Consider the following 22,621-nt stretch of genomic DNA (forward strand, 5'->3'; position numbering starts at 1 on the left):
TCCTCTCGAGCCGCGCGTCCTCCGGGCGAGGCGGGTTGGCGTCTCTTCCAGCCGCCGCTGGGGGAACCAGCAGCCCGACAAAGGGGCCGGGGCAACGGAGTTGAAGCAAGTTCCACGGCGTGGCGGCTTCTCGGCTATCGCGCCCGGGCGAGCAAAGCACCAGCCAGGCGTCCGGAGCAACCTCAGCATCAGCGACGTGCTTGCTCGGCTCGGAGTCGCTCCAGAAGTGCTGCGCTCGCCCGGGAGCAAACGGCGCCTCGGAGTTGCTTTCCCCAAAGTGCCGGAGCCTGCCCGGATCGCGTGCCTCTCCCTCTCCCCACCCCTCCCCTGCTGAACCCGAGGACCGCCTCCCTTCCCTCTCGCCACGGCTAGGGGCAGGTCCCCGGAGCCGACCCGCCCCCCTGCTGGGGAGCCGCTGCGAAAAGGATTCCGCTTTCCTCTGCTGGATGCGTCCCTGGAGGAGCTGAGCCATGCGGCGGCGGCTCCCGCTTTGGCTCCGGAGCTTCCTGTGCTTCTTGCCTGCTTTGGTGGGACCCGCTGCAGGTAAGATGCGCTTCGCTCCCAGGGCCTGATCTGAAGATCTCCTGTTATTACTCCACCCCCCCCCTTACACCCTCCCCCCAAAAAGAGCTCTCGGGAGAGACCGCAGCTCCGGAGCTCCCCGTCGTCTAAGGGAAAGCGCAGTTTCTGGGCACAGCTGGGCAGAAAAGTAGCATTCAGAGGCGCACGATCCGGATGCGTTTGGCTTCCTTTCTTTTGGAGACGGGTTCCTTGTTGCCCGGGGATCCTGCGTTGGTCTAGGGACAGCTCAGTGCGCCACAGTTCTGGAGTTTGGCGGATCTCTAGTTGCAATTGTATCAGATCTTTTCGCTCTGGAAATCTGGGGGCAGGGAAACACCGAGGGAGGTGCCCAAAGGCTCCCGGCGAATCTCTGGCACCCGCTGGAGTAAATGGAGAGCCATGCTTTGGGGGTGGCAGTTTCAAGTCTAGATGAAAAGGCAAAAGGGGCTGGTTGATGTTGGTGATAACGACCCTATGAAAGGATGGTAATGGGAGACCGACAAGAGGGCATTAGGGTATGAGCAGTGTGGGAAGGGGGTCCTCTTTTTTCACTGTGTCCCCCTTCCTCCCTGCCCCATTCTTGTCTTTGTGAGTTTGTCCAGAGTCTGTGTTAGACCACCAATCCTGACCCACTGCGTGTCACTTTATAGATCATTCCCTTTACAGAGCATTTGTCTGTGTAGGAAGATTGGAGTGAAACACGTGCGGATTCTCATGAAAGCCCGTTTGTAGTTTCCCATTATTTTTGTACAACATGCCAGGATGCTACGTTTATTTTTATTTTTCCTTCTGGTGCACGTTTGATCCACAGCAAAATGTATGCACCTGCAGTGGTTGCGCTTTCCCTGCCCGAAAGGTGTAAGATGCAAAAATGTGGTGTGCATGTACTCCCCAATGCGCAGCTGCCACGTTGTGGAGTCGCCTCCCCCTTCCATGTCACCCAGAACTGAGCACTCGGCCTGCGTGCGGAGAGATCCAGCCTCACCCAGAGGCTCTTCTGCTTTGCACTTTCCATTGAGGTAACAGATGGGCCCAAGTGTGATAAAAAGAAGTGCACACAAGGGGATGCGACTGGGTAGAGGCTAGCTTCAGAGAAGAGGCTGTCAGCTGGAGGGTGACTGACCTTTCAGATCCCTGACAATTGAAGGCTCCAGGCCTCCCCTGGCTTGGGGTTCGCACACAGCTTGCCTTAGCAAGATTTGTACCAGTCCCTCTCTCTGTGGCCAGAGACAGCGCTACGGTTTTCTGTATGCTCTTAATTTGCTTCCTACCAAAGCCCTTAGCAGTCTCCCCCCCCCCTTTTCTGTGTGTGAGTGCGGAAACAAAAATCTTCAGGCCACAAACTCTCCCAGAATCTGTCCACTAGAGGAGGCATAAAGACACACTTTGGAAAAGGATGCAGCAGCCCAAGGCTGGAGCTGGAACCATTGTATGTGTCGGTTTTAAAGCAAAATCTAAAGCTGCGAAACATGCAGCGCTGGAAATAATAATAACCCATCTTTATTTACCATGGAGGGAAAGTGAGGGTTTTATTTTTTTAAGTGCTTTAAATTATGGGGCTGTAAAGTATTTCTGTTTAGAATTTAGGCAGATTTGGTGGGTGGGTTGGGGGCTGGGATCTGAGTTCCAGCTCTTTAGGAGTGAACGAAAAAGAGTTTCAACATCCCTCTGACCACCCCAATCTGAATTTCGTTTACAGATGTGATTTTTGTCACTGAAACTTGAAAGGTGGTCAGATTGAGGCTAGTTCTGTCCTGGAGGGTGGGGTGGAAAAGACAAGAATGGTGAGATTCCCGGAATTTTATTTTTAGGTTACCCCCTCCCCCCAAAAAACATTATTACTTGACCACCCCATGCCTTGGTGGGAATTTAAGAAGCAACTGCGGACAGTATATTCTTGTTGGCGAGGAACAGAGAGTTTTGTTGAGTGTGGGGCTGTGGACAAGGGTCTCAACCTAGGTTCCTTTTATTACATTGAATGCTATCAAATCTGTGGATGTTGCATGCCAGTTAGTGCCCTCACAACTGGCTGTTCCCAATCTCCTGCACGGTGAACATCGAAGGAATGATTTAGCCTGAACGACAATGGCTGCTGAAGGATAATGCCAAGTGAAAAGCGTGATGGATTCACATTTGCAATGTGTGTGTGGTTTTTTTTGTGTGGGGGGGGGGGGAGAATGTGACTGGTTTTTCATTGCACGTTGCTTCCAGCTGAGAGCAGGCGCTGGCAACAGGATCGGAGGGAATATGCTGCTCCTGCAAGCAGGGCTGTCGATTAGCTGTGGGTCTGTTGTTAGATCAGCAAACAGGAGCCTGTACTGCTTCATTAATATTTGCGTGTGTGCAGAGAGGAAGCTGAGTAGGCTCCCACAATGAATAAAGTGTAGGGTTGTGGTTTTTTTTAAAAAAAGAATTAAACCTGTTGGAAGGTTGCTGACCCCTGGCTTAAACCAAGAACTCTGTGACCTTTGGTATGGTATTCTTTGGGTAAGATCGGAATCAGATATTTTTGGCCTCACAGGAAGCATGTGCAAGATAAACTGTGGATGTCAGAAACTCACAGTGCAATCCTAGGTACTTTTACTCAGAAGTAAGCTTGTAGTGTATTGAACGAGAATTTTCTTCCAGGAAAGTGTGTGTAGGTTTGGAGCATAAAACCATAAACCTAGGCACATTTTCTTGGGAGCAAGCCCTATTGAACCCGGTGTGGTTTGGTTCCAAATAAACATACATAGCTATGCCTTTTTGCATACTGTAGTTAACACCTTGCACAGCCCTTTTTGTCTGAGTGTGCCTTGTTCTTCTGTGGAAATTTCATTGCACCCTGGAGCACCTCGTAGGATGGCCTAGGTTGGCTGGAATGTGCATTTGCAGATGTGAAAAACAGGATGCCTTCCGGAAGTCCGAGGAATTTTCTTCCACCCATAAGCCTCTGTCAGAAAGCTTTAGAAGGAAAGAATTATGACAGGGGCTTTCGGAACAAGTCTTCAATGAGTCGCTTGAGACTGGCTATGTGTGTGCATGTTGATTTTCTTATGCTGCCTGCCACGCTATCCTGACCCCAAAGAAGGTTAAAGGGGATTGGATTCAGTGTGTACATGTGCTTTGTTTGTCAATGCAATTGGATGCTGGTGTCAAATTATTGGGGTGTGACTGAGTCTTGGAAGTTCTTAATATTCAATGATCACTGGTTTTTAGGTTGCTGGTTGTACTTTGGCAGACTTCTTCCTTTGCAAGCCAGTGGTAGCCAATGTGGTACCTTCAGATGATGATGGACTACAACTCCCATCATCCCTGAGGGTTGACCATGTTGGCTGGAGCTAATGAGAAAATGTAGTCCAACAACATTTAGAATGTGCCATGTTGGCTACCCTTGGTTAAGCGGTAAATAACAAGGATGCACTTCAGGTCTGTGTGAAGACTGAATAACAAGGCAAGTCAGGGTGATTTGCGGGGTCCCCCCAAGTCAGATGGGAGCTCCTGCAAAACCTCGTTTTTCTGTGTTTCTTTGCTATATTGTCTATATATCTGTGTTTCTCTAGTTCCATGGGTTCTGCAAGAATTGAGACTGTCCAAAATGTTGCCTGTAGAGCACTGAAGAGCTCTGAATTGTGCTTTGTTAAAGCACAGCAGTGGAGTTTTTTTTATAAAAAAGTTGAAAGCATCATTTTTGTTTTAAGAAAACAAAAAACAGCGCCATCCTAGAATTCTTCAGAACTCTGCTGGCAGCATTCTGCTCATCCCTTGCATTGTAAGGCCTATCAGAGACCTGATAAAGCCTTGAGGGTGGCCTGTAAAGGCCTATCAGAAGACACAAACAGCCACCAGAAAGAAAGGTGGACGTGAAGCTGCAGAGTTTTAAAAATGTACAAGCAAGAATGCACACCACTTGGTCACTGCTTAATTATTTTAAGGTGAGAAAGAGAGAAACCCATGTGCCCCACACCCAGAAAGGATTATGGAGGAAGTGAATCACTTTTATTTCCCTCACAAAGGGCCCCTATATCTATTTCTCCACAATTTTCCAGGCTTAGTCCACTCTGGAGAGATTCCCCTACCTGTAAATTTCATCCACTCTGGCCCAAAGGAGAAAAAAAGGTAGTCATTTTGCAATTCCCCATTATACTGAATGGGAACCAAGGGCTCTGTTTGTTTGTTTGTTTTGTAAAGACAGAGTAGCTCAGAACATGAAATATTGAAGTGGAGAGAACATAGAGCTACTCAGAAACAGATCACATTTTTTGAAAAAGAAGCTGCAGATACAAGGTTAATCTTGGGACATATGCTCACCCCCTAAGATATAGCTTCCACTAGGGCTATACATGGTACCTCGGTTGAAGAACAGTATGGTTTAAGAATGATTTGGTTTACAAACTCCGCAAAACCGGAGTGTCTTGGTTTGAGAACTTTACTTCGGTCTAAGAACGGAATCCGAACGGTGGAAGGGCACCGGCGGCGGGAGGCCTGTTTAGGGAAAGTGCGCCTTGGTTTAAGAATGGTTTTGGTTTAAGAACGGACTTCCAGAATGGATTAAGTTCGTAAACCAAGGTACCACTGTACTCTGCACTGTCAATTTTCTTGTTTCCATGTGCTTTCACCTCCCTCTAACCCCCCCTCTAGTTTTTAGTTTTCTTGAGAAACTTGAAGCTTTTCAGAAGAAGCCACACCTTTGATATGTCTGTATCTGACATTGGAAGCTGTCTTATATGAAGGATACCAGCAATACCGCCTCTGACTGGCAACAGTTCTCTAGCGTCCTAAATAGTTAATTGCCCCCCCCCCAATCACTCGTGACCTGGATCTTTTTTACTGGAAGATACCAGATATTGAACCTGAGAACATCTCCATGCAAAACATCTACTCTACTACTATGCCATTAATACAGCACAAAGTGGACTAGAAGGTAGGCAATCGGAGTTGAAACTGTATTCACGTTAGGCTAATCATAAAGGGCAGGGCTTCTCTGTAGCTTTCAGTGCTTGACTAGGAGTGAAGAAGGGACGCAGGTGGCGCTGTGGGTTAAAGCCTCAGCGCCTAGGGCTTGCCGATCGAAAGGTCGGCGGTTCGAATCCCTGCGGCGGGGTGCGCTCCCGCTGCTCGGTCCCAGCGCCTGCCAACCTAGCAGTTCGAAAGCACCTCCGGGTGCAAGTAGATAAATAGGGACCGCTTACCAGTGGGAAGGTAAACGGCGTTTCCGTGTGCGGCTCTGGCTCGCCAGAGCAGCGATGTCACGCTGGCCACGTGACCCGGAAGTGTCTCCGGACAGCGCTGGCCCCTGGCCTCTTAAGTGAGATGGGCGCACAACCCCAGAGTCTGTCAAGACTGGCCCGTACGGGCAGGGGTACCTTTACCTTTACCTTTTTTAGGAGTGAAGATGTCGCTTCCCTATGGCATTTGGTCACCCTGGCTTTTTCTCCTCTCCCACTGAATCATTGTGCAGCCTTGGTCATGTCTCTCAACTTTCATTCTCCTTCTGTAACTTGGGGAGTTTCCTCCTGGAGCTATTACCCAAATATTGACAGTTAAGGTTGTGAAACACTTAGAAACACTTGAGAAACATCATATAAATCTGTGAGTAGTAAGTGATATGTGGTGAGAATGGCTTATGAGCATCTTCAGTGTAGTGCCTGAGCAACTGAAGAAAAGGCACAGTAGTAAAAGTTAGACATTCTCTGGTTCTGTGCCTTTAAACATCAGCTTGATATGGAGCAATGATCAGCGTATGGATATAAGTATTATCACTTGCTGATGTTTGCCCATCAAGCTGCTGTTAAAAAGCACAGAACAGAAGATGGTCCCATAAGCTGGCAATGGATCTGAAGTGGTCTAGGAATGCCATTGCTAGGACAGAGATTGACTCGGGTGGCATTGCACGAAGGGCGCTGAGACAAGTAGGTAGCTTTATACAGTGGTACCTCCAGTTGCAGATGGGTTCCGTTCCGGAGGACCGGTTGGATCCCAAGGTTTCCGCAACCTGAGGACTGCTTCTGCGCATGGGGCGAAACCCGGTAAAATACTTCTGGGTTTGCCGTGGGTGCATCCCAAAGTTTACGTGACCAGAGGTTACTACTACAGTCGTACCTCGGAAGTCGAATGGAATTCATTCCAGAAGTCCGTTCAACTTCCGAAATGTTTGGAAAACAAGGTGTGACTTCTGATTGCTTTCCAATTGTGCAGGTGCACCGGAAACAATAGCAGAAGCCAAGCAGGACGTTAGGCTTCCAAAAAAAGTTCGAAAACCAGAACACTCACTTCTGGTTTTTGATTGTTCGGGAGCTGGAACGTTTGACTCCCAAGGCATTCGGGAGCCGAGGTACGACTGTACTGTGCTGCAAAAAAAGAAAGAAAGAAAGAGAGAGAGATTGTAAAGTTAGGGTTTGCTGCCATGGCTCACTCCGCCTGCCATCTCTGCCTACCCACCAAACCCTTTGCCAACGCTCCATCTTCCACACCTGCCAACCCCTCCTCCCTCTACACCTGACCAAACATCCCTCCCTTTACACCTTGCCCACCCCCTTGCCTATCCCTTCACAGTTTGCCTAAACCTCCCCTTGCCCTTCATTCACAGCTCTCCCCAAGCCTCACCCCCCTTTTAAAGCAGGGGGGACACACTTCAGAGAGGGGCCTGGCAAACTGCTCTCTGGAGCACCTCCTTCCCTTAAACAGCTTGCTGGCCATTTGCCATCCGTACTGATTGTTTGTTCACCTGCCTACTGTTCTGTAGTCACACTGGAGCTGGCGTCACCACCTACTGGTGGCCAAAACAACTATAGTGTGATGACAGCCTTACATGATTATGTATATAGGAAGACATGGGGAAGGACTGCAGCTCAATGATAGAGTTAATGCAGCCAGTAGCCCTTGGCTAACTGAAGATTTATTGATGTTTGTGTGAAGGAGTTTTGTCCATCCTGAAACAGCAATTAAAAATAAAATAGTGAGGCAGGTCTTTCTAAAAATAATCCAAGTCTTTTTTTCTCTGGAATTTCTTGTTACCGGAATGCTCCGTGTTCCACCTATAGCTCAAAGTCAGTGCAATTTGTGTGTCTCTGTGCGAATATCCTTCCATATACCGCAATCCAAATACTAGAGTTTCTCCTTCCTCCCCTGGAAAGCTGTCTAGCTAATTGAGGCCAGGCAGTGCTTGGCTGTGTCACTCGCTAAGAGGTTTGGCTTTTTTAAAAACATCTGAGAGTTTGGCAGACTCTAGGCTTTTCAATTTCATATGGTGGCAGATGATGCTGGTGGGAGGTGAGGGGGAAGAAGGAAATGGCACCAGCGGATTCCTTGACAGTTGCTGACTGCTACTGTTTTTGCGTCATTGTTTCGAGTTCCTGGGATCCTTATATGGGCAGACCTCAGACCGGATCCTGTTTGCAGATCCTGGGAGGAAAGGGACATAACTCAATGGCAGAGCGCACATTCTTTAGTGTGTGCATGTGCCAAAGATCCCTGATCCAATCTCCAGCATCTCCAGGTAGGACCGGGAGAGACTTTTGCCTGGAGTGTCACTGGAACAAGGTAAGGTAAAGGGACCCCTGACCATTAGGTCCAGTTGTGGCCGACTCTGGGGTTGCGGCGATTTTCTTGCTTTATTGGCTGAGGGAGCCAGCGTACAGCTTCTGGGTCATGTGGCCAGCATGACTAAGCCGCTTCTGGTGAACCAGAGCAGCGCACGGAAACGCCGTTACCTTCCCGCTGGAGTGGTACCTATTTATCTACTTGCACTTTGACGTGCTTTCAAATTGCTAGGTTGGCAGCAGCTGGAACAGAGCAACAGGAGCTCACCCCATCGTGGGGATTCAAACCGTCGACCTTCTGATCGGCAAGTCCTAGGCTCTGTAGTTTAACCCACAGCGCCACCCGCATCCACTGGAACATACAAAGCACTGAACTACATAGACCAATGGCCAAAAATCATAGAATTGTAGAGTTAGAAGGGACCCTGAGGATCATCTTGTTCAACCCCCCTGCCCCCCACAATTCAGGAATCTCAGCTAAATGATCCATGACAGATGGCCATCCAACCTCTGCTTAAAACCCTCCAAGGAAGGAGAGTCTACAACCTGACTTGGTATAAGGGTTAAGACAGTGCTCTGTGCTCCTTTGTAATAGGGGAAAATGCCTATATTCTGGTGCAGAATTTAGCAACCATGTTGTTCACCGGAGCAAGCCGGTTTGAGCATATTATACCGATCCTGGTCCGACTGCACTGGCTACCGATTAGTTTCCGGGCCCAATTCAAAGTGCTGGCTTTGACGTATAAAGCCTTAAACGTCTCTGGACTGCAATACCTCAAAGACCGCCTCTTTCCACATGAATCTACCCGGACCCTGAGATCACCTTCTGGGGCCCTTCTTTGTGTGCCTCCTCCTCGAGAGGTCCGGAGGGTGGCAACATGAGAACGGGCCTTCTCTGTGGTGGCTCCCCATCTGTGGAATGCTCTCCCCAGGGAAATTTGCCTGGCGCCTTAACTATACACCTTTAGGCGCCAGGCAAAAAGTTTCTTTTTAACCAGACCTTTGGTTGACCTGATCAACATCCCATAACCTTTTAAAATGTGGCTATTTTTTGGGGGGGGGTATTTTTGGGTTATTGCTTTTATTTTTATTTTACATACTGTGATCTTTTTATGTGGACCGCCCTGAGACCTCTGGGTATAGGGCGGTATATAAATTCAATGGGACGGTATATAAATTCAATGGGACACACAGTGGGATGGGACATGGGTGGCGCTGTGGGTTAAACCACAGAGCCTAGGACCTGCCAATCAAAAGGTCAGCGGTTCAAATCCCCGCAGCGGGGTGAGCTCCCATCGTTCGGTCCCAGCTCCTGCCTACCTAGCAGTTCGAAAGCACCCCTAAGGGCAAGTAGATAAATAGGGACCGCTTTCTAGCGGGAAGGTAAACAGCGTTTCCGTGTGTTGCGCTGGTGCTGGCTCACCAGATGCAGCTTAGTCACGCTGGCCACGTGACCTGGAAGTGTCTTCGGACAGCGCTGGCTCCCAGCCTCTTGAGCGAGATGAGCGCGCAACCCTAGAGTCGGTCACCACTGGCCCTGATGGGCAGGGGTACCTTTACCTTTACCTTTATAAATTCAATCAATCAATCAATCAATCAATCAATCGTCTTGAGCCCTGTTCAGGTGTGCAGCACTGTTGAGCCCTGTTGCCACAGATGGTGCATCTCTTTTCGCCTCAGGTTGCTACAAATCAACTTGCAGCCCAAGACCTGCAGGCGACCTTTTTGCCTTGCAGGTGAAACTGTGGAGCGGGATGCTCTTAAATAGTGACCACACACCAAGTACCCATCTGCCCTGGGGATGGAGCAGGGGCAATGACTGTGGTAGCCCTCCACATGCTGTTGGACTCCACCTCCTCCCAGCCCCAGCTAGCATGGCCAAGGATCATGGAGCATCTCCTTTGCATCATGCAGAAGGTCTCTGGCTCAACAACTGGGTAGGACTGGGAGAGACCCCTGTCTGAAATCCCACAAAGCCGCTGCCAGTCAGTGCAGGCAGTCCTGAGCCAGGTGGCACAATGGTCTGACCCAGTGTAAGGCAGCTTCTTGCATTCCAGAGCTGTAGTCCAATAACATTGGAAGGGTTGCGTAATGGTCTCCCTTGGATCATGCTAACTGTTAGAGAGTGAGAAAATCGTTCATGCCAATGTGTCCAAAAGTTCAAAGTCTTGCTCAACCAAGCAAGCATTGGGTCACCTCTTTCCATAGCTTTCTTCAGTGTTTGCTATTTAGATTAATGAGATAAGGATGCTAAAAGGCTCTATACATCGGTGGGTGTTATAAAAATAGTAATTCTGGAGCATGTCAGTGCAGCGTATGAGGGATTATGATTTGTGTTCTTTTAGCAATGTTTTTCAAGTCTGGTTCTTCACTTGTTGGTCTAAAACAGCCTTTGTCGCTGGCTTTGTGGGGCTGATGGGGGTTGCAGTTCAAAACATCTGGAGGGCACCAGGTTGGCAAAAGCTGGTCCTTAATCGATTTTGACTTTTGGAAAGGAGACACAAACACCCCCTTTTCTCCCCGCCCCCTCTCTGTCTGGTGTAAGGAGGTCTCATCTTTTGTGTGCACAAGAAATCACAGCTTGTTTGGTTAGGCTTCAGGGTATGAAACTTAATGGAAATCGAGTAAGATGGTTGTGTGTTACATAAGTGTGTGATCCATGAATCATGGTCTGCTCTCCAGAAAGGCTGCACACCAGCTCCATATCACCCCTCTCCTCAAAAGCCATAGTTCAGTGGCAGAGCATCTCCTTTGCCTACAGAAGGTCCCACTTTCATTCCCTGGCATCTCCAGGTAGGGCTAGGAGAAACCTCTGCCTGAAATTCTGGAGGGCCTGAAATTGGGCTAGATGGATCATTGCACTGACTTGATATCTGACAGGTTATGATTTTCCTGTGGTCCTTTTGGGCTGTGAGCTGCCTGAGCAAGACACAACAGGGGCTGCTATGAAGGCCCGGCAGTGGAGAGAACTGTTGCAGCAGGACTCTGGGTTTTCATGGTGAAGTAGCAAAGGGCTTGGGCCACATACAAGCCTTGCCAGTGGGTAGCCCTCTTCCCTTTGGTGTTTCTCCAGCAGGACATGGAACCTATGGCTCTTCCGATGTTGATGGGCTCCAACTCCCATCAGTCACAGCCAGCATTGTCAAAAGTCAGGGATGATGGGAGTGGTAGTCAAGAAACATTTGAAGGACAAAAGTTATTCACCCCTTAAGCTAGAGCAGCAGCTCCCAATTAGCTAACTATTGCAGACCCTCTGTTTTTCAAAAGCCAAGGCATGGACCCGCTACTTCTGAAAATGTTGATATCTCTGTGGTAGTTTTTGTTGTGCAAATGGTGCCACCATATCCTCCAACATGTCCCAGTGTCAAACTGGGATGCAAATCTTCTGGGCTGTGTTTCCATGCGGATCGCATGAACCGCGTGTGAGCATGGCACCCAAAAGCAGAATGTCCCAAACAGTAGACGGGTATGTGCTGTGGACCCCCTGGGTGGGTTACATGGACCCCTGGGGTCTGCGGACCACCAGTTGGGAACCACTCTTCGAGAGGCATGCGTTCAATTCATAACAAGTGAGAAATTGAACCAAATGGACCTCAAATAACGTCCTTCTTGCTGCAGCTAAGGCTCTGTCTTAAGCTGTTTGAGCAACTAACCTCAGGGACCCTGGGCTGGAAGAAGACCTTATGGTTGTCCTTCGGGGGGCAGGAAGAATTCCTTCCTGCCCCCCGAAGGACGGCCATAAGGTCATTTACAAGTGTCCTGGGGTGGGGTCACTGGTTTATAGATACTGGCATTTTGGATGTCAGTTTTGTGTCCATTTAATCTCTTGCATAGAGATTGACCTATCTGTAGTATGTAGAAAACAGAAGGGCATCGTTGGGGGACAATGACATAAATTTCATTGGAAGAGGAACAGGTGAACGAACCCTTGATGTTATGGATAGCATTATTAGGTTGTGTTATAACTTTGCCAGAGTAGACATGGAAACAGATTTGGCACTGAGGTCGGACTCTGTTCCTGGTCTCTGTGTCCCTATATTTGCTGTTGCTGTTTTAGGTTGGGAAACCATCTGTAAGTAACTAACTGTGGTCAGTTTAATAATAAGCCAGCTTCGAACCTATATTTAGCTATGGTCTATGAAACTGACTTGTTAAATCAGAAGGGCATGTTTTAAATCAGAATCCCGGCTTTGAACGTAACACGGCTATTCTTTGTTCTGCTTCTCATGTAACATTGAACCAGAGTTTCAAACCAACCAGCATGAACCAGCAGGCTCCTCCTTTGTTAAACTAGAGTTTAAAACCAAACTCTGGTTTAACTCACTCGTGGAGCCTCCTGGTGCACAATGCTCAATAATGCTCCATTCACTTTTCAGCTGCTCCTGCCTTTGCCACACGGTGTGGAAACAAAAGGCTAAGCTGGCTTTGCATTATGTTCTAAACAGCTCAGAAAGATAGCATGCTATTTTATGAGTCAGGGCATTGGCCCATCTAGTTCAGTTTTGTCTACATGGACAGGCAGCAGCTCTCTAGAATACCATATTGGCCTGAATATAAGCCACACTTTTTTTTCCAAATTCTGACTGTGAAAATTTAAAGTGTGGCTGATATTCACAACCTTATGAGCGGCAGAGTGGCACTCCCCCCCCCCGCAAGAGCAGCCCAGGAGTGCAGGGCAACAGTGCACTGGCAAAGCAGTTTGGTTCCCCCCTAGGAAACAGCCCGGGTATTGTCTTTTTTCCCTCCCCCCCCCATCAATTTTAAAGGTGTGGCTTATTTGCAAGTGCGGCTTATATTTGGGCCAATATGGTAATTCCCAGTTCTATCTGGAGGTGCTGGGGATTGAACCTGAGACCTTCTGCATGCAGAGCAGATGTCCTACCATTGAGCTATGGCCCCACCCCCACCCCAAGGCTCACTGTTTTCTTCTCACCAGCCAAAGCCAAGACAAACCTTGCCTTCTGCTCATGGTTTGTTTGAAGAGGAACCTACAACTCGTGGGCAGGGATTTGAGCCTAGGTATCCCCCCAAGCCGGGACGTGGGTGGTGCTGTGGGTTAAACCACTGAGCCTAGGACTTGCCGATCAGAAGGTCGGCGGTTTGAATCCCCACGACAGGGTGAGCTCCTATGGTTCGGTGCCCAGCTCCTGCCCACCTAGCAGTTTGAAAGCATGCAGTGCAAGTAGATAAATAGGTACCACTCCAGCGGGAAGGTAAACGGTATTTCCGTGCACTGCTCTGGTTAGCCAGAAGTGGCTTTGTCATGCTGTCCACATGACCCAGAAGCTGTACGCCGGCTCCCTCGGCCAATAAAGTGAGATGAGTGCCGCAACCCCAGAGTTGGCCACGACTGGACCTAATGGTCAGGGGTCCCTTTACCTTACCCCCCCCCCCCCCGCCACAGTCCCACATGCTATCTGCTCCACCCCACTGTTTATTGGAAATGATCAGAAGGAAAAGCTGGGGGCAGAGCCAGGAAAAGTTCTGCTGTTCCACTGCTGCAGAACTTGCTGTGCTGACACGACCCCCCCCCCCCCGAGCCAAGGCAAACAAAATGATTTTAGCCTACATGCTGCTCTTGTGGAGACAAGAGGGTGACTCGCAAATGTTCCCAGTAAACTCTGGTCACCTCCCTGACCTGCTTTGGTGGTGGGTAGAGAAAAGGGCTCTTTAAGCTATGGGATGTAAGAAGTAGCCAGAAGCGACTTGGGGAGGGACCAAAGAACACTGGGTTTTGTCTTTCTTCCCTTGTTATGGGGGTGGGGAAATGGCCTCCATTGTGCAACTCTTTTCTCTCTTTCTGCTGCTGTAATCTTGGGGAGGGTGAATTTGCAACTGAATTCACAGGCACTGTTAAGGGACACTAAAAAAAAGAGAAAGAAGTGGTTTTGTTGTTTCATGGTTTTTTTTTTCTTTGCAAGAAGAAAATGGCCCTGCTCATTCTTTGCCTTGTTAGGATCAAGACAGATTAGCTGTTTTTAAGGTGTTCTTTTGAATCTGACGTCTATAGCAACAGTTGGAGGCAGGATCAGAATGTGAAATGGCTGTGGGACCCTGAATGTTGAAGCGTCAAACAAATTGAAGTGTCCAAGGGGTGGGAGGTGACAACACTGAATGTGTTGGGTGGGGGAATTGTTGCTGATAATGTGTAATTGGGTGCTTTTTTGGGGGTAGCAGATACTGAAATCCCTCTCCAGAGCCACACATGAGATGTGGAAAGTTCAGGTGGCCCTTTTCCTTACTCATCCTTGCAAGCTGCAAATGACTTTCTTTTAGCCGTTGTATAGCCAGAACAGCAATCAAGGCTGCTTACAATAAGGTACAGATAAAAAAAGGATACAGAGCTAAGTCACACAGCTGGATAACCTGTATGAATAATAAAAGAAACGGTAATCATAAAAAAATGAATAAAATTGAAGGCTAGGTGGAGTGAAAATGACTTGGCAGTGGCCATAGCAGTTAAAATTTAACAGATCTGCGGCCACCAAGCCCTGTAATGTTGTTGAGCTGCGGGCAAGTCTCATTTCAGTTGTTTGTGGGGGTAGAAGCAGCTGTTGGTTGCTAATGGGTTAACATTCTGATTCATTTTTATAAACATCTGCTAAAAGTAGAAGATTTGGATTTTCTCTGTTCACGAGGGATTTGCATGTCCTTGATTCAAGGGCTTCTGATGGGTTTTATTTCATTCCCGGATTAATAAACTCGGAGTAACCGGCTGTCGCATGGACAGAGTCACTTAGCTAGCCATCAGCATTAGCTGGCATTTGGGAGTGGTTTCAGACTGAAGCCAGCTCCAGTTCCTGCCTGTGGAAGCGCTAAGTGGGAGAGAATTGACAGTGGCAGAACCCTTGAAATTATTCCTCCTGCTGGCAGCCTCCTAGAGAGATGATGGAGAATGGAACTGAAGGTCTTTGAAATGTGCTGGGATAATGGGGGAGGAAGGGGAAAAACTCATTTCACCAGGTCATAAAGTGTCCAGCCTGAATTTAGCTGTTAGCCAGCATGCGGCAACCTGTGTACAAGGACGGGGGTGGGGTGGGGGTGGGGAATTGATGTATCGCAGCCCATGTGCCCATGACAGTCGACAGTAGCCCGATGACCCTAACATCTTCTACTTCAGACTCCTTGACATGCGGTGAGCAGGAGGATGCATTGCTCTTTCTGCATCTCAGGTCTGAACCATGAAGTAGTAGTAAAACATGCCACTAGGCATGTGAAGAGTGACTTTCCATATTCACTGAATAATTTGTGGCCAGCCTAAGGAAGGGGCAGGGTTTCTGGGTTAAAAGATATGATTTGGAGGCAGACTTCAGCCTTAAGTTTTGCAGAGCCGTGAAGTCTCTCTTTCTTTCTCCCGCCCCTGGGAAACTTTGTTCCATCTTTCCTAGTTTCTGCAACTTCTAAAGCTATTTCCTGCACAATTCTGAAGCTACATTGATGAGGGCTAGAAACTTGATTTTTTAAAAAGTGAGTTTAAGTGAGCAGGGTGGGATGGAAGAATGCACTCAAAGCCTTGAAAGTAGCATTCTCTTCTGCCCTCCCCTTCCCACATTCTTTGCTGCTCAAGCCTTGCCTCATCCTCCTCAAAGCCTTGTCACTCTCCTTTAGACATCAGGCCTTTAAGGAGGACTCATGTCACTTCGTGTCTTCCATACAGCACTTAATACTCTGATGGCTGGTGTATAATAAATGCCAAATGGTAGCAGTATAATTGTTTGCAGGGCTGTTTGCTCAAAATGTGGTGTTTTCTGATTTACAGAAGTGTTTTGGAGCTGCAGCCCAAATGCTAAGGGGGCTGGAGCAATGCTTGGGACTATTTTGTTGGGAAGATGCATAAGGGGGGGGGGCTTGATATGACAGAGGCTTGCAAACTTATACAGTCATAGAATCATAGAGTCATAGAGTTGGAAGAGACCACAAGGGCCATCGAGTCCAACCCCCTGCCAAGCAGGAAACACCATCAGAGCACTCCTGACATATGGTTGTCAAGCCTCTGCTTAAAGACCTCCAAAGAAGGAGACTCCACCACACTCCTTGGCAGCAAATTCCACTGTCGAACAGCTCTTACTGTCAGGAAGTTCTTCCTAATGTTTAGGTGGAATCTTCTTTCTTGTAGTTTGGAACCATTGCTCTGTGTCTGCTTCTCTGGAGCAGCAGAAAACAACCTTTCTCCCTCCTCTATGTGACATCCTTTTATATATTTGAACATGGCTATCATATCACCCCTTAACCTCCTCTTCTCCAGGCTAAACATGCCCAGCTCCCTTAGCCGTTCCTCATAAGGCATCGTTTCCAGGCCCTTGACCATTTTCGTTGCCCTCCTCTGGACACGTTCCAGTTTGTCAGTGTCCTTCTTGAACTGTGGTGCCCAGAACTGGGCACAGTACTCCAGGTGAGGTCTGACCAGAGCAGAATACAGTGGCACTATTACTTCCCTTGATCTAGATGCTATACTCCTATTGATGCAGCCCAGAATTGCACTGTTGGCTCATGTCGAGTTTGTGGTCAACCAAGACTCCTAGATCCTTTTCACATGTACTGCTCTCAAGCCAGGTGTCACCCATCTTGTATTTGTGCCTCTCATTCCCCCCCCCCCCCAAGTGCAATACTTTACATTTCTCCCTATTAAAATTCATCTTGTTTGTTTTGGCCCAGTTCTCTAATCTGTCAAGGTCGTTTTGAAGTGTGATCCTGTCCTCTGGGGTGTTAGCCACCCCTCCCAGTTTGGTGTCATCTGCAAATTTGATCAGGATGCCCTTGAGTCCATCATCCAAGTCGTTGATAAAGATGTTGAATAAGACCGGGCCCAAGACAGAACCCTGTGGCACCCCACTAGTCACTCTTCTCCAGGATGAGTCATACCTCGTGTTGCGTCCGCTTCATGTTGCGTCTTTTTGCGTTACGTCCTGCGGCAACCTGGAAGTACCGGAACGGGTTGCTTCTGGGTTTTGCTGCTCGCGCATGCGCAGAAACGCCAAAATCGTGCTGCACGCCTGCGCAGACACAGCGTTTCAAGTTGCTGGCATTTCACATTACGGACGGGCCTCCGGAATGGATCCCGTCCGTAACACGAGGTACCACTGTACAGCCATACCTCGGGTTAAAGATGCTTCGGGTTGTGTGATTTCGGGTTGTGCACCGTGCTGAACCTGGAAGTACCGGAACGGGTTACTTCCAGGTTTCGATGCTTGCGCATGCGCAGAAGCACTGAATCATGACCTGCGTGTGCAGATGCAGCACTGTGGGTTGTGGACGCTGTGGGCTGCGACCGTGCTTCCCGCATGGATCACGTTAACAACCCGAGCATCCACTGTATTTTTTTTTTATAAGAATGTTTATTAAGATTTTCCAAAATCATAAATACAAAAATACATAATACAACAAAAAAAGAAAAAATACAAAATACAAAAAAACCAAGAAAAATGAACATAAAAGAAGTTAAAACAAATCCACTTTTTTTATATAACTTTAAACTCATAAACTTGTTTCTTTGACCTCCTCACACCTCCTGTTTTTGTATTCCCATTAATATGATCAGATCAGCAAATCCTTACCCTCTTTCATTTATCTTAACTCTATATCTTAACATGTTAAAACTCTATGTTTTCACCCATTATCAATTCACTTTTGCATACTCTTTTTAACTTTGTTACTAATACCACTTATTTTCAATCCGACATCATTTTAACATTCATTAATTTTACAGTGTTTCTGCAGGTAATCTTTAAATTTCTTCCAGTCTTCTTCTACCAACTCTTCTCCCAGGTCTCAGATTCTGCCAGTCATTTCCGCTAATTCCATATAGTCCATCACCTTCATCTGCCACTCTTCCAGGGTGGGTAGATCTTGTGTCTTCCACCGAGCATCCACTGTACATCATATGGAAAAAGTGGATATGGACCTGTTTTCTTACTCCATTGCACAATACTAGAACTATGGGTCATCTAGGGAAACATGCAGAACATTCCAGGTTCAATTCCTGGCATCTTCAGGTGCTTAGATTGTGGGATGAGGCAGCTTCCAATGAACTGCCTCACACAGCACAACACTAAATGGTGGGATTTTCTACCACAATATGCAGTGGCGGCTGCCGGTCTAGTCTAATTCAGAGTAAAGCCACTGAAGTTCATAGATAGGACTAGCTTAGATTCATTAATTTCATTGGGTGCCCCTTCCAATGAAGGTAGAGATGGAATTTCTCTCCCTCTCTCACAGTATCTGAACTCCTGCACACCAACGAAGTTGAAGGTTGGGAGATTAAGGACAGATCAAAGAAAGTACTTATTTATGCAGCACATAGTTAAACAATGGAACTCTCTTCCACAGGAGGGGCAGCGATGGCCACATGGAGGAGAGGGCTGTCAATGGCTACTAGTCATGATGGTTCTGCTCTGCCTCCACAATCAGAGGCAGCAATACTTATGCATACCAGAAACTACAGGCTCTTCTTACATTCTCATGGGTCTGTGTAGAACTTAGTTGGAGACAGCCTGCTGCCTCTGAATATTAATCACTAGGAAACACCAGTAGGATGAAGAGGCTACTGCCCTCACGTCCAGCTTGTGGGCTTTCCAAGAGCCATCCGATTGGCCACTCTGTGAAACAGGATTATAGACTGAGTAGGCTTTTAGTATGATCCAGCAGAATGTTCTCATGATACTGACAGGAAGGGAGGCATGGATTCTGCAGCAGTGCAGAAACTGTGGTAATGGGCACAGAATTCAGAATTGCAATCCATATTTGTCTTACTTTTCCCTTTACAGTGGTATCTTGGTTCTCAAACTGAAACCATTCTGGAAATCCATTCCCAAACCAAAGCGTTCCAAAACCAAGGTGTGCTTTCCCATAGAAAGTAATGCAAAATGGATTAATCTGTTCAGACTGGTAAAAAACAACCCCTAAAACAGCAGTTTAACATGAATTTTACTATCTAAGAAGACTGTTGATCCATAAAATGAAAGCTATAAACACTGTACTATAGTCATATAATCAGTCAATCAATCAGTAGCTGAACTGGGTTCCACACAGTCACAAAAACAAAAAAGGAGCTGCAAAAACAAAAAATGCAAAATAAATAATAAAAACAGACAGACTTCAGAGTAACGTTCAAAATGGAAGTGTGGCACTCAAATCGTAAGCGTAACACTCAAATCATCAGTGTAATAGTCAAAATGGAAGTGTAACACTTAAAATGGAGCACATTCAACTTCTGAAAAAAGTTTGGAACACTTCCTTCTGCGTTTGGAGTGTTTGGGTTCCAAATTGTTTGAGTACCAAGGTGTTTGAGAACCAAGGTACCACTGTATTTTAAAAAGGCAGATCACATCCACACATTTAAAGCACTATTATACTATTTTAGGGGTGTATGGGGTGTTAGGGGAGGGGGTAGTACCCTTGAGGGAGACCCATAATGCTCCTTCTGGGGCAGTTTGTCTGTCTTTGGTTCCTACTCTGCACTCAGCTCTCACCTGTGGCTCCTAGAAGCTGTCAGCATGTGACAGTGGCCACATCCTGGAGAATGGCTTCGACTGGCAGACTAAACCAGGTGAGGTAAGCCGATGGGTCTCAAACCCTCAGTGAGTTAGAGACCTCCTTTGCATGTGAAGAAGGCTGTGGTGAATTGAGTGGTCAAGTCCGTCCAACGGTCCAGAACGTGGTTTCTGCTTGTGCTACAGAGGAAAGTGAGGGGCAGATAGAGCTCATTAACCTGGGAAAGTGGACCACCTAGGAAAAGCAAAGTTCTGGTCCTAAACATCCACTGCCTTGTGAGATATCTTCAGGAGAAGAAAAAGGCTAAGGAGCAAACCCTACACAAATCTCAGCTGAGACAGTTGGATGGCACCTGGTACACCTCCTTCTGGCAACTCCTGCAGCCAAGCTGGTGTCAAACGTATTGCTCTGCTTTCTTTTGGACCATATCAAGCGAGGCTGAGAAGAGGGTCTTTTTGTCTGGGCGGCCTAGGAGCTCCATAGCCCCGAGCAAGTCACTTCGGTGCTGCTAACGCAGCAGTTTTACTTCACCACTAGAGGAATATAGTGGTAACTCGGGTTACATACGCTTCAGGTTACATACACTTCAGGTTACAGACTCCGTTAACCCAGAAATATTACCTTGGGTTAAGAATTTTGCTTCAGGATGAGAACAGAAATTGTGCTCTGGCGGCAGCAGGAGGCCCCATTAGCTAAAGTGGTGCTTCAGGTTAAGAAAAGTTTCAGGTTAAGAATGGACCTCCAGAATGAATTAAGTACTTAACCCAAGGTACCACTGTACTCCATTGTCTCTTGAGGCGGACGGATGCCAACAACAGTACCACTTTGATTCTTGGCTTCCACTAAGGAACTCCTGGGTACTGCAGTTTGTTAAGGATGCTGAGAGCTGTTAGGAGGCTCTTCACAGAGCTAAAATTCACAGTGCCTGTAGCAAACTACAATTTCCAGTGGTTTAAAACATGGGTAGAAAAGCTAAGGCCCGGGGGCCGGATCCGGCCCAATCGCCTTCTAAATCCAGCCCGTGGACGGTCCAGGAATCAGCATGTTTTTACATGAGTAGAATGTGTCCTTTTATTTAAAATGCATCTCTGGGTTATTTGTGGGGCATAGGAATTCATTCATCCCCCCCCCCAAAAAAAAAAATATAGTCCGGCCACCTGCAAGGTCTGAGGGACAGTGGACTGGCCCCCTGCTGAAAAAGTTTGCTGACCCCTGGTTTAAAATGCATGGTGTGGATGCGACCTCAGTGTCTCTACCTGCTATGGCTTGTAAAGCATGGAAGTGCATAAGAAAGACTTGGTGAAATCTCAGAAAGCACAGGGAGGTGTGTGCCCAAATTAGATTTCCAGTGGGTGGGGCCTCCCTGACATGCAATCACATTGTTCCCTCCCCACAATTAGGCTAAGCAGAATAAATTATACATAAGGTGCAAATGGGCTTAATTTCCATAATTTATACAAATTGCAGACAATGATGGCCGAGGAAATTTCTGTGCCTGAGGCAGAAAATGAAATGTTGCATACTCCCCCTGCACAATATAAATAGTAATGGAGCTGTCACCTGATTCATCAATTAATTGGCAAAGATCTTTGTTTCTTTCTTAATTCATTTATTTAAATTTGTGGTTGCGTATAAACAGATGCTCCGAAGCATTTATCTTTTTTTAGGCAATGCTTGGGTTGTACCAGACACCTTCACCTTAGAAGAGGCCTTCTTTCCTGTGATTCCAGGATCTACCAGGTCAGCCTATCTAGATCAGCCCTGGGTGGGAAGAGGTATTTCCTGGGTCTCAGCCAGTGGATGGCCTTTCCTTAGCACAGGCTGAACGTTGGAAGACTGAAGACAAGCCAAAGAAGGTACTGCTTCATGCAGTGCATAATTCAACTAAGTAATGCGTTCCCACAAGAGGCAGCGATGGCCACAAACATGGATGGCTTTAGAAGATGGTTAGACAAGTGCATGGAGGATAAAGCTATCAATGGCTATGAACCTCGGGGGGATGAAGGCAGCATGCTTCTGAGTACCGTATTTTTCGCTCCATAGGGCGCACCTAGTTTTTAGGGGGGGGGGGAATAAAGAAAACACCCGCTGGCTGTCTTGGCTTCATTTTTAGCCGCGGGGCTGGGGCAGGGGAAGCCCGAGCTTCCCCCGACCCCAGCCCCCAGAACAGGTCTGGGAGCTTGTGGGGCTGGGGGCGCGCTCCAAAGGCTTGCGGATAGCTGCCTGAAGCCCGGGGAGTGCAGCGGGAGTTGGCGCTGTGCTTCCCAGGCTTCAGGCTTCAGGCTGCTATCCGCAAGCCTTCGGAGCGTGGGGGGAACTCCTGCTGTGCTCCAAAGGCTTGCGGATAGCTGCCTGAAGCCTGGAGAGCGAGAGGGGTCAGTGCGCACCGACCCCTCTCGCTCTCCAGGCTTCAGCGAAAGCAACGCGAAAACTCTGGAGCATGGAGCGAGCGCTCCCTCTGTGCTTTGGAGGCTTCCTGTTGCTATCGCTGAAGTCAAGGAGCCTGCATTCGCTCCATAGGATGCACAAACATTTCCCCTTCATTTTTGGAGGGGAAAAAGTGTGTCCTATAGAGCGAAAGATACGGTAATTGTTGCTGGAAACCACATGGAGAGAGGGCTGCTGCACTTGGGTCTCTTTGAGTCTTGCTGGGACTTCCCATAGGCATCTAGTTGACCACTGTGAGATGCTGGATCAGAGGGGCTACTGGCCTGATCCAAGAGGTTGCTCTTATGTTCTTATGGCTGCAACAATATATTTTGCTGCCCGAGGCAAAGGACGTGATGACATGTCCCCGCTTCCCAAATTCTGCACACAGAAGTTGAATCTTCCTTCAATACTAGCAGTGGGATTATGTTCTCTTTTAGAACCATAGAATTTTAGAATTGGAAGGGACCATGAGTGTCATATATTCCAAGCCCCTGCAACGCATAATTCTTTTGCCCAACATGAGACTCGAACCCACAACCCTGACATAAAGAGTCTCAAGCTCTACTGATGGAGCTGTTCGGACAGAGGCCAGCACAACAGTTAGGGGGATAGAGGATGAA

At 47.7% G+C, this 22,621-nt stretch overlaps 1 protein-coding gene across 5 annotated transcripts in view; it reads left to right on the forward strand.

Moving 5' to 3' along the window:
* Window positions 1-22,621, forward strand: part of ROBO3 (roundabout guidance receptor 3) — a 358,202-nt gene that overhangs the window by 137,047 nt on the left and 198,534 nt on the right. The window contains exon 1 of one of the 5 annotated variants that reach the window (XM_079954918.1): window positions 356-543. The exons of the other annotated variants lie outside the window; for them this stretch is intronic. Coding sequence (XP_079811044.1) covers window positions 471-543 — 73 coding nt within the window. The 5' untranslated portion in view covers window positions 356-470. Of the gene's footprint in view, window positions 1-355; window positions 544-22,621 lie in introns of those variants that run through there. 5 annotated transcript variants of the gene reach the window in all.

This window comes from Podarcis cretensis, assembly GCF_951804945.1.
Source record: "Podarcis cretensis genome assembly, chromosome: 15".
NCBI classification, from domain to species: domain Eukaryota; kingdom Metazoa; phylum Chordata; class Lepidosauria; order Squamata; family Lacertidae; genus Podarcis; species Podarcis cretensis.